At 37.1% G+C, this 13,177-nt stretch overlaps 1 protein-coding gene across 3 annotated transcripts in view; it reads left to right on the plus strand.

The window, feature by feature from the left end:
* LOC18095082 (vegetative cell wall protein gp1) overlaps positions 1–13,177 on the plus strand; it is a 53,832-nt gene that overhangs the window by 40,382 nt on the left and 273 nt on the right. Inside the window, exons 1-2 of one of the 3 annotated variants that reach the window (XM_052450034.1) lie at positions 8,431–12,729; positions 12,823–13,115. In XM_052450034.1, the coding sequence (XP_052305994.1) occupies positions 8,474–12,729; positions 12,823–13,081 (4,515 nt within the window). In that variant the 5' untranslated portion in view covers positions 8,431–8,473 and the 3' untranslated portion in view covers positions 13,082–13,115. Of the gene's footprint in view, positions 1–8,430; positions 13,116–13,177 lie in introns of those variants that run through there. The other 2 variants (XM_052450035.1, XM_052450033.1) reach the window with 2 other exon arrangements.

Below are 13,177 nucleotides of genomic sequence, written 5' to 3' on the forward strand. Positions count from 1 at the left end.
ACACCCCACATAGTAGAAAAGGATCAGCTCGTGCATGAGTCCTGACACAAGAAATGTCCCCATGAAGGCAGGAATTAGTGCCCACTTTCTGCCAACAACTATTGAAGCAAGATTGCGTGTTGGTTTGTACACGGCAGGTCGTAAAATACTTGAAACAATGAGATTCCATCTTCTACCCTAGAAATATTGTAATGAGGTTGAGAGGTATGGCTTATGGATGCCAGACACAAGGCTTATGGGCACCGGACCCAAGTCTCTTGGGTTTGGCATGGCCACAGACCCCAGGTACTTGGGTCTGGGATGGCCGCCAGATCCAAGGTACTTCAAATATTCTCTATACTTTTAATATTTTTTTTACATTTAAAAAAAAATTGATATTGACCCGTTGCGGAGCACGAGCCAATATACTATTATATAAGAAAAAAAGTGAGAAGACATGTCATCCTTGTTGGAGGGCGTGTCGTCTACTATAATTGTTTCATCAAAACTATGTGGGTGTTTAAGAATATGGTTGTAGTTACTTTTTAAAGTATCGTTTCATTCAGAAATGCATTAAAATAATATATATATATATATATATATATATATATATATATATATATATATATATCTTTTCAAAAGAGATTTTTATGCTGCCTATAATTCTATAAAATGAATTTGGTTTTTTCAACACTTTCTCCAACAGAGAAGTGATATGCAAAAACAATTTTATAATTTCATTGAGTTACATAAAGTACAAATTCTATTCTTTGATTGGTTCGAATTGCATTATATATCTGAACATCACATTTCATATCCTTTTGCATCCATCAAACATGCATGTCCGGTCACATCAAGATCCAAAACCCCTATATGGAACCTCACCAGTGGACCAACAATTGACTCTGAACATCCACCCTTGAGAAATATCCAAATAACCCACAACAACCAGACTGTAGATGCAGCTCCCTACAAATTACCCAGTGATGACACCCTTTCAAATACCAAACACATTATCAACCAAAATAACTTTACAAACACCAACCTCAATACCTTAGGCAAACAGCTTACCCGACTGGAAAAACAAATACAAAGAACTACTATCAGCTTAGTTGACACCAAAACCTCAATTGACCTGAAACTAAAAAACTGGCAGATCTTAAGACCTTCTTTTTTGGTGAAGCTCACAAGTTCACTGTATGTAAGCTGGTCATATGGTATGATTTTGGTTGTAAAGGTATCTTTGATTTTGTTTCTGACCTTTTCTCCTAAGAGAATAGGTAAGCCTGCAAGGAATTTTTCTTTCCAAAAAGGTTGGTTTGAATCTTCCTTAAGCATGACACTGGTAAGGAAGGCGTTTTTGTACCATTGAAAGTCGCTTAACTTCTTACATCTAAGGTTGGAAAGGAGTTCATCAAATAATACAAAACACAACATAGTACGTGGCGTTGTTATACCTAAGAATGATCTTTAGATCGGGTCACAGGTTTCCAGCCTATATACTGAGTTTGTAAAGAAAGAAGAAAAGAAAACAGGTAACTTTCTGATGCAAATGAACAAGGCAAGACCAGCAATGTCAGGATCCTTGATCAAACACAAAGCATACTTAATTTGCAATTAAAGAAAGATAAAGAATATATGTAAAGATTCAGAAGTTCAAAGAAATAAACCTTGAAATTTGTATTGATACAAAGGATATGATAATTTGCAGGAGATATGAGTTACAATTTTGGGAATTGGTACAAGAAGGATAAGAATTACAAAGGAATAATATGATTCGTCTGCAGAGAAACTAGATATGGATCAATCTTGTTCTTTGTTATCTTGGACTTGTTTAAGAATCCCACCATATCCTAGGTCTGAGGCATCGGTCTCGATGATCTCAGGAGCTAACGGGTTAGCCAAATGGAGGAGAGGAATGGTTTGGACCTGTTTCTTGATCTATTTGACGAGGTTGGTATGGAGGTCAGACCAAGGAATCGGGTTGGTTTTTAACCTATAATATAAAGGTTTGGCAAGATGACTAATATTTGGATAACAGTCTAAAACATAATTAAGACTGCCTAAAAACCTTTGCAACTGGTTTTTATCAGTAATCTTATCATGGAATTTATTTGTAAAAGATAAAGATCTCTCTATGGGTGTTATAGTACCTTGACAGATATAATGTCCTAGGAAATGAACACGGGTTTGAAATAGAGAAATTTTGGATTTAGAAACAAGCTAAACCATTTTGTTTTGCAGTATGAAAGAATGTATGTAGATGTTTGAAATGTTGATTTATGGAATGAGAAAAATTAAGAACATCATCAATGTAAACAATGCAGAATTTTGAATGTGCATTGAAAATGTCAATGTGTTGTAAAACCAATAGATACACCACCTATGAAGAGAATTTCATCTTTAATTTACAGTTAGAGATGAACTGTCAATATGTTGTAAGTGTGTTTCAGCTCATCTATTTATGTCACTATTCCAAAAGCAAATGGTGGGATTCCTTTGCAGCTGAATCCAAAAGTTCCAAATTAGCTGTTACAGAATGGTTACAAAAGAATCAAACAGCTCCCATCATTGATCATCATCCTCAATCCAAATTTCTAGCCCTAAAAGCTCAAACGGCAGCTCTCCTTGCCTCCGCTAGAACTGAGGAACAATACCTCAAAATAGTACAAGACATTATACAAAGCCAAGACCGTAAAACAGTCTTGTCTCAATCTAGCTTATCTAACTCGACATCACCTGCCATTTCAACAACTTATCTAAATAGGTTTTTTGGAGATGAGAATCATCAAGTCTTTTGATGGCCTCAAGGATGAATTCTTGGTCTTGGATTAGGACGTTAATTTGTTTGGAATTTGTAGAGGTATCTGAAATAGCACTGGAAGTTGTTATTTCATCAATTTGAAATTCTTCTTCAGAATTGTCTGAAAGGGAGGGGTCTGTGTTTGTGGCTTCAATGTATAGGTTTTGTATTTGGTTAATGGTTTCTTCATCTATTTGAAGCTCATAGAGTTTGGTATTGATTTTGCTGAAATGGGACGTATGTCCTTTTTGGTTGCATTTGTAACAGGTAATGTTTTTTAGGTCAAATTTTGGTTTGGGCTTTGACTGGAAAGGTTTATGGTTTTTGGTAAATTTCTTATAGGGCTTTTTGTAGTATGTTTGTTTTGGTTTGGAATGAAACTGTTTTCGGTATCTATAGGATGATCGTTTGTAAGGAGGTTTTTGGCTTGAATAGGTTTTGGGTTTTGAGCAGTTCCCACTGCAGGAGGGTTAACAGAGGCTTGGGTTTTGCTTGCAATATGCAATTTTGAATTGTTAGCAGTAGAGAGTTTTTCAGAGGTATTTTGTAAAAATCATTTTGAAACTACGTCTTCTTTAATGCAGTTTAAATTTGCACCTGTGTCAAATAAGACAATAGTGTCTAGTTTGAATTTTGAATGTGCATTGAAAATGTCATTCATGATGCGTTGGAATTTAGATGGTGCATTTTTCAAGCCAAAGGGCATGACATTCCATTCATATTGGCCAAAAAGAACGGTGAATGCAGTTTTGTATCGATCCTTGGGATCAATCTAGATTTGCCAGAAGTCGGATTTCATATCAAATTTGGAAAAGATAAATGCAAAATGTAATTTTTGCAATAATTTTTTTTTGTTTGGAATTGGATACCTAATCCATTTTAAAGCAGAATTTAAAGGTTTGTAATTGATCACAAGTCTTGGTGTGCCTCTTTCAATCTCAGAGTTTTTATTTACATAAAAGGCTGCACACGACCAACGTGATCGCGACTTTTGGATAAGACCTTTAGACTCGAGATCTTGGATTTCAAGTCTGCAATGTTGTTCTAAATCAGCATTCATCTGTATAGGTCTTGCTTTTGTAGGTATGTGTTTTTCTGAAAAAGTATCTTCATAAGGAAGATCAATAATGTGTTGTTTTCTTTTCTAGAAAGCATTGGGTAAGTCTGAACAGATTTGTTGTTCAATCTTACTTTGTAAATCAGTGATTTTCTTTTGTAAAACAGATCAGTTTTGTAATTGTTTCTCAATGTGACAAAAGGAAACATGGTTTTGTAAATAATGCAATTGGAATTGTTTACTATGAATTAATGCGTTTATATGATATGTATGGATAGAGCATGCTTTGATCAAATTTAAATTCCTAGTCTTAGATTTTTCTAGAAATGGGAAAACAAGTTTGATGCTTTTGATTTTGGAGGTAATGCAGTCATGATGTGCTTTGTATGGAGTAATCATATCAATAAATGGAGTACCAAGAATGATGGTATGATTAATATCTTTTGTAACAACAAAGAATGTTTTAAGAGAAATGCTTTTGTTGAAAACAGAGGCTTGGGTTTTGCATGCAATATGCAATTTTAAATTGTTAGCAGTAGAGAGTTTTTCAGATGTATTTTGGAAAAATCGTTTTGGAACTACACATTCTTTAATGCAGTTTAAATCTACACCTATGTCAAATAAGGCAATAATGTCTAGTTTGAAATCGTCTGAAAAAACTAATGTAATTTTAATCAAGTATTTTTTGGAAGATATTTGGGTTAACACATTCAAGAAATTGTCAGGAATATGTTCAATGTTTGTAAGTGCATGAGGTAATATATGAGACTCAACGTTTTGGTCGTCTGGTTCGGATTCAGTGTCAGACTGACTTTCAATTTTGGGTAGAAGATGTTGTAATATGGCAAAGTCTTTCTGTTGGGCTTGTTTTAGGGTTTGTAACTCGGATTTGAGGGTTTTGATCTTAGAATGTAATTCTGGGATTGTGACTGTGGTTTTGGATTTCTTTTTGTTAAGGATCTTTGTAAGGTCATAGGTATTGGTACTGGTGGAGGGTAATATAGAGTGATTTGAAGGGTTAGAAGGAAGATGCTCTGGTTTGTTGAAATCTTTTAACAGCTTATCTAAATAGGTTTTTTGGAGCATTCACCTATGAACTAAGGTTCTCTTCTCTCTCTAGGGTCTTTGTAATTTATGTCACTATTCCTACCCAGATCCTAATGTAAACAAATTTATGTCACCTATAAAGAGAAGGTTGGAGATGTGGGAGGTGATTGTTGTTCAATGTTGGTATACACTGGTTTTGGTATATTTGTAGTGTAATCTGCATGTTGAAAACTTGCAGAAGGGATATCTGATGTAGAGTGTCTAGGTAGGTTTGGATGATATGGAATGTTAATGACAGAAGGTATTTTGGATATTCTTCCAAGATCTACTGTGCTGGAAGAGGAAGATTCTTCAGAGAATCTGGAACTTGTAGAATGACGATGGAATGACAATTTGACTTTACCATCTGTGTATTGGGTTATGTCCTTGATTTGGACATTTGGTTGTGGTTGTTGTGGTATTTTTGGTGGGGTTGCTCCTTCAAGGATCCAATTATCTGGAAGGGTTATATCTTTCCATTGGATAGCTTTTGGAATGACTGTGTTTGATCGGGATAGATCTGTTTGGAGAAGGAGTGTTTCTCCTTTCTGTGATTGGTATTTGTGTTTACTGGCAAAGGCTGAGAACATGACTTTGTAATGGATTTTGAAAATAAAAGCAACGAGGATGGATCCTTCAAGCATATTGTAATTATGGGTTTTGATTTATAGTATCATGCTTTGTAAGATGTTTCTGTCTTTGAGAGATATAGTAATATTTGGATAGCAGTCAAAAGATACTGGACCACTACAGAGGCTAGACTCAATAGAACTGAGGAGTGAGTCTTGGAAATTATGGAATCTAGCATCTCGAAGGACAACCAGAATGGAGGTGTTTAAACCTTTTTTTGTAAGGGGTTTTATACTGACTTGGACTAGACCAACATGAATATATTTGTAGTTTCTAGCTAGGTGTTTTTGCATGGATTTTTTGGAGAGGAGTTGAATGGTCTTAAAAGGTTTTGTAAGCTGAATATCTCTTTTTTTAGTTTTAATTGTAAATCTATTTTGAAAATATCATATTTTGATTTTTGATAAATCTGTGTTTGAGAAATTTTTGAAATTTTCCATTCATCAATTTTTTTTTGTAAAATCTTCAATGGTTATTTTCTCACTTTGTACAATCCTCTTATTCTCGGAGGTTTCAGATGTAGAAGAAGCCGAAACAGAAGTAGATCTATAAAAAACAGAATCCATAGTTTGAAAAGATAATTTAGAAAACAGGCTGCAAGTTATATGGGTTTACTGCCCTAATCACTCAACGGGACTTACACCATTTAGTAGCATTCACTTATTAACTAAGGTTCTCTTCTCTCTCTAGGGTCTTTATAATTTATGTCACTATTCCTACCCATATCCCAATAGGCTATGATACCAATAGATACACCACCATGTGTTGTAAATTCAAAATCAAATGGTGGGATTCCTTTGCAGCTGAATCCAAAAGTTCCAAATTAGCTGTTACGGAATGGTTACAAAAGAATCTGATACCAATAGATGAGCTGAATATCCCTTTCTTCAGTTTTAATTGTAAAATCTATTTTGAAAATATCATATTTTGATTTTTGATAAATCTGTGTTTGAGAAATTTTTGGAATTTTCCAGTCATCAATGTTTTTTGTAAAATCTTCAATGGTTATTTCCTCACTTTGTACAATCCTCTTATTCTCGGAAGTTTCAGATGTAGAAGAAGTCGAAACAGAAGTAGATCTATAAAAAACAGAATCCATAGTTTGAAAAGATAATTTAGAAAACAGGCTGCAAGTTATATGGGTTTACTACCTTAATCACTCAACGGGACTTACATCATTCAGTAGCATTCACCTATGAACTAAGGTTCTCTTCTCTCTCTAGGGTCTTTGTAATTTATGTCACTATTCCTACCCAGATCCCAATAGACTCTGATACCAATAGATAAGCTGAAAGTACGAACAAGAAATAATACAAAACGCAACACAGTACGTGGCGTTGTTATACTTGAGAATGATCTTTAGATCGGGTCATAGGTTTCCAGCCTATATACCGAGTTTGTAAAGAAAGAAGAAAAGAAAACAGGTAGCTTTTTGATACGAATGAACAAGGCAAGACCAACAATTATATATATATATAAATAATTTTTAAAAAGTTATTTTTTATATCAATATATCAAAACGATAAAAAAAAACATAAAAATAATTTTAAATAAAACATATTTAAATTTTTAAGAAACACAATTTTTAAAACGTTCCCAAATGGTTAGATAGATCCCAGCCATGACTTTCCAAACACTATTTTTACATTTTTATTTTTATTTTTTTGTCTGAAAGACCACACAATTGATGAGGTTATATATCCTTCAAAGACAAATGAGCTTTATTATAGAAAGTATATATATAGGAAATATTATAGGTATATTATATAGGAAATATTATAATCATATTCTTGTGTTGTAATCTCCACCATTACTATTGTATATTACCCTACACATATATATAGAAAAAATTGGCTAATCAATAGAAATCAAAGGACTGTTTTTATAGATACTCAAGTTTTTATCATAAATCTGTAATTCCTTAAACTAAAGAGAAGAAATCAAAGTACTTGAAAATATTAATTAACCACGATCTCAAACACTAAATAACTTATTATTTACATATCCTGGATTTTAGAACATCATCAAATATATATAATTTAACAGCACAATATTAAAGTGAAAGAAAAGAATAATATTGGAGAACCCTAATGATAGTCATCTAGAGAAAGAGAAATATATAAATGAAGGCCATTCCTTATCTCGTTGTTTGGAGCTTTTGGAATTGAATTCAATTTCTAGGGTTAAATCAATTTTTGTGTTTAGAGTTTTTTTTATGGTATTGATAATAAAAAATAAGCAAAAATAAATTAAATAAGAGAACCTCTGATTTTCTGCAGTAATTTCAAATAAAAAATATCATTTCAAAAATACCTTTAAAATTTCTCTATAAAACTTAACACATGGTTTACTAAAACCCCAGCAACAAGCCATAAAGTTTCTCATTCTATAAAGTCACAATAAAAAAGAAAAGAAAAATAAATTTTAAAAACTTGACAAATTATATTGATTAATAGTTTTTTATTCACCACTCATAATAAATCAATTAGTGCTTTTCATTTTCGTTTAGTGATGAGGATGGGGTGCTAGATGCTATGCACTGACTGAACCGATGGAGAGGTTTTAGCATACCTCCTAAGATAGGATTAGATGGTCCACTAAACTAAACTGACTTGTAGCGTCTCTATAAGAAGATTTCTAATTGTGGTTACACCTAATAAACCATAGGATTAAATGGTCCCTTCAATTGAAAAGTCCACTAAAATTACAGTTATGCTATGTTAATTACCCAAAGGGTACAACCCCTAGCTATGATTATTATTCCATTAGATAGGCCTCCTTAATTACCGAAATACACAGGGGATCAACTCGTCTTTATACACTAAAAACACAACTATAAAAGCAAATCTTCACGTCCATTCCTTGTTCAGAAGCTAATTAGCGAGAGCAAGTGTGATTATCGGGAAGAGTTCGAAAGGATGGCGTCACCATCTCGCCGTCATCTTGTGCATGCCATGGTTTTCGGCTTACTAGCAATTAACGTGGCGGCCAATATTTATGATAATGAGGAACCTCCTAGGCCACCTCATGATCACGAAGACCCACCATTACCATATAATCATAAAAACTCTCTATTTCTGCCATCAGGATTTCTTCATCGAGGAACACCGCCGCCGCCGCCTCGATCACCACCACCTCCAAATAAGAAGAAAACGCCCCCACCACCTCCAAAAAAGAAGAAAACACAGTCACCTCCACCACCAGCAAAATCTCCACCCCCGCCACCACGAGCAAAGTCTCCACCTCCGCCACCATCAGCAAAGTCTCCACCATTGCCATCAGCTTCACCTCCGACCTCATCTTCAGCTCCCATTTTACCTCCATTGCCTTCTTATATTTCTCCAGTTACATCCCCTTCAAAAGTTCCACCAATCCCATCCCCAACCCCATCCCCGACATCAAATTTATTTCCATCTCCTCCTTATACTTCACCAGCATCCCCTCCAAGAATTTCACCCATTCCATCACCATCACCATTTCCATCTCCTAATTTATCTCAATCACATCCTCATACTCCTCCAACATCCCCTCCAAAAGTTTCACCAATTCCAATACTATCCTCATCCCCGCATCCCAATTTATCTCCATCCCCTTCTTATACTTCACCAAAAATCTCACCAATTTCACCACTATCCGCACCCTCAACTCCTAATTTATCTCCATCACATCCTCATACTTCCCCGATACCCACTTCAAAAGTTTCACCATTTCCATCACTATCCCCATCTTCGCATCCCACTTTATCACCATCACCTTCTTATACTTCTCCAAAATTCTCACCAATTTCACCACTATTCGCATCCCCAAATCCCAATTTATCTCCATCACATCCTTATACATCCCCGATACCCCCTCCAAAAGTTTCACCATTTCCATCACTATCCCCATCCCTGCATCCCAATTTATCTCCATCACCTTATTATACTTCTCCCAAAATCTCACCAATTTCACATCTATCCCTATCCCCGAATCCCAATTTATCTCCATCACATCCTTATACTTCCCCAATACCCACTCCAAAAGTTTCACCATTTCCATCAATATCCTCATCCCCACATCCCAATTTATCTCCATCGCCTTCTTATACTTCTCCCAAAATCCCACCAATTTCACAACTATCCCCATCCCCGAATCCCAATTTATCTCCATCATATCCTTATACTTCCCCGATACCCACTCCAAAAGTTTCACCATTTCCATCACTATCCCCATCTTTGCATCCCAATTTATCACCATCGCCTTCTTATACTTCTCCAAAAATCTCACCAATTTCACCACTATCCCCACCCCCAACTCCTAATTTATCTCCATCACATCCTCACACTCCTCCGACATCCCCTCCAAAAGTTTCACCATTTCCATCACTATCCCCATCCCCACATCCCAACTTATCTCCATCGTCTTCTTATACTTCTTCTAAAATCTCACCAATTTCACAACTATCCCCATCCCCAACTCCTAATTTATCTCCATCACATCCTCATACTCCTCCGACATCCCCTCCAAAAGTGTCACCATTTCCATCACTATCCCCATCCCCGCATCCCAATTTATCACCATCGTCTTCTTATACTTCTCCAAAAATCTCACCAATTTCACCACTATCCCCACCACCAACTCCTAATTTATCTCTATCACATTCTCACACTCCTCCGACATCCCCTCCAAAAGTTTCACCATTTCCATCACTACCCCCATCATCGCATCCTAATTTATCTCCATCGCCTTCTTATACTTCTTCAAAAATCTCACCAATTTCACCACTATCCGCACCCCCAACTCCTAATTTATCTCCATCACATCCTCATACTTCCCCGATACCCACTCCAAAAGTTTCACCATTTCCATCACTATCCCCATCTTCGCATCCCAATTTATCACCATCACCTTCTTATACTTCTCCAAAAATCTCACCAATTTCACCACTATTCGCATCCCCAAATCCCAATTTATCTCCATCACATCCTTATACTTCCCCGATACCCACTGCAAAAGTTTCACCATTTCCATCACTATCCCCATCCCCGCATCCCAATTTATCTCCATCTCCTTCTTATACTTCTCCCAAAATCTCACCAATTTCACATCTATCCCTATCCCCGAATCCCAATTTATCTCCATCACATCCTTATACTTCCCCGATACCCACTCCAAAAGTTTCACCATTTCCATCAATATCCTCATCCCCGCATCCCAATTTATCTCCATCACCTTCTTATACTTCTCCCAAAATCCCACCAATTTCACAACTATCCCCATCCCCGAATCCCAATGTATTTCCATCACATCCTTATACTTCCCCGATACCCACTCCAAAAGTTTCACCATTTCCATCACTATCCCCATCTTTGCATCCCAATTTATCACCATCGCCTTCTTATACTTCTCCAAAAATCTCACCAATTTCACCACTATCCCCACCCCCAACTCCTAATTTATCTCCATCACATCCTCACATTTCTCCGACATCCCCTCCAAAAGTTTCACCATTTCCATCACTATCCTCATCCCCGCATCCCAATTTATCTCCATCACCTTCTTATACTTCTCCCAAAATCCCACCAATTTCACAACTATCCCCATCCCCGAATCCCAATTTATTTCCATCACATCCTTATACTTCCCCGATACCCACTCCAAAAGTTTCACCATTTCCATCACTATCCCCATCCCTGCATCCTAATTTATCACCATCGTCTTCTTATACTTCTCCAAAAATCTCACCAATTTCACCACTATCCCCACCCCCAACTCCTTATTTATCTCCATCACATCCTCACACTCCTTCGACATCCCCTCCAAAAGTTTCACCATTTCCATCACTACCCCCATCCCCGCATCCCAATTTATCTCCATCGCCTTCTTATACTTCTCCAAAAATCTCACCAACTTCACCACTATCCCCATCCCCATCCCCAAGTCCCAATTTATCTCCATCACATCCTTATACATCCCCGATACCCCCTCCAAAAGTTTCACAATTTCAATCATTATCCCCATCCCCGCATCCCAATTTATCTCCATCGCCTTCTTATACTTCTCCCAAAATCTCACCGATTTCACAACTATCCCCATCTTCAAATCCCAATTTATCTCCATCACATCCTTATACTTCCTCGATACCCACTCCAAAAGTTTCACCATTTCCATCACTATCCCCATCTTCGCATCCCAATTTATCACCATCGCCTTCTTATACTTCTCCAAATATCTCACCAATTTCACCACTATCCCCATCCCCATCCCCGAATCCTAATTTATCTCCATCACATCCTTATACTCCTCCGACATACATTCCCAAAATTTCACCAATTCCATCACATCCTTATACTTCCCCAATACCCCCTCCAAAAGTTTCACCATTTCCATCACTATCCCCATCCCCGCATCCCAATTTATCTCTATCGCCTTCTTATACTTCTCCCAAAATCTCACCGATTTCACAACTATCCCCATCTTCGAATCCCAATTTATCTCCATCACATCCTTATACTTCCCCGATACCCACTCCAAAAGTTTCACCATTTCCATCACTATCCCCATCTTCGCATCACAATTTATCTCCATCGCCTTCTTATACTTCTCCAAAAATCTCACCAATTTCACCACTATCCCCATCCCCATCCCCGAATCCTAATTTATCTCCATCACATCCTTATACTCCTCCGACATACCCTCCCAAAATTTCACCAATTCCATCACATCCTTATACTTCCCCGATACCCACTCCAAAAGTTTCACCATTTCCATCACTATCCCCATCCCCAACTCCTAATTTATCTCCATCACATCCTTATACTCCTCCAACATACCCTCCAAAAATTTCACCAATTCCATCACATCCTTATACTTCCCCGATTCCCCCTCCAAAAGTTTCACCATTTCCATCACTATCCCCATCCCCAACTCCTAATTTATCTCCATCACGTCCTTATACTCCTCCTACATACCCTCCAAAAATTTCACCAATTCGATCACATCCTTATACTTCCCCGATTCCCCCTCCAAAAGTTTCACCATTTCCATCACTATCCCCATCCCCAACTCCTAATTTATCTCCATCACATCCTTATACTCCTCCGACATACCCTTCAAAAATTTCACCATTTCCATCACCTCGTTATACTTCTCCTCCACCCCCTCCACCTATCCTCAAATCTTCGCCTCCTCCGTGGTTTACTCTTCCTCCCTTCTTTTCCTTTAAATCCCCGCCACCTCTATCTCATTCTCCCCCTCCACCTATCCTCAAATCTCCACCTCCTCCAAGGTTTACACTTCCTCCCTTCTTTCCCTTTAAATCCCCGCCACCTCCATCTCCTTCTCCCCCTCCACCTATCCTCAAATCTCCACCTCCTCCGAGGTTTACATTTCCTCCCTTCTTCCCCTTTAAATCCCCGCCACCTCCATCTCCTTCTCCCCCTCCACATATCCTTAAATCTCCACCTCCTCCATGGTTCTTTTTGCCTCCCTTTTTCTTTAAATCCCCACCTCCTCTATCTCCATCACCTCCTTCATCAAATAATTAACCTCCACCTCGTTGAAAAATATCTTACTAAATTGGTTAGTTCTTTTAACTTTCTTTTTCATAGATTGTTTATTTCGATAACATGGTTCTTTTTTTT

This window comes from Populus trichocarpa, chromosome 1 (genome assembly GCF_000002775.5).
Source record: "Populus trichocarpa isolate Nisqually-1 chromosome 1, P.trichocarpa_v4.1, whole genome shotgun sequence".
Lineage (NCBI taxonomy): Eukaryota > Viridiplantae > Streptophyta > Magnoliopsida > Malpighiales > Salicaceae > Populus > Populus trichocarpa.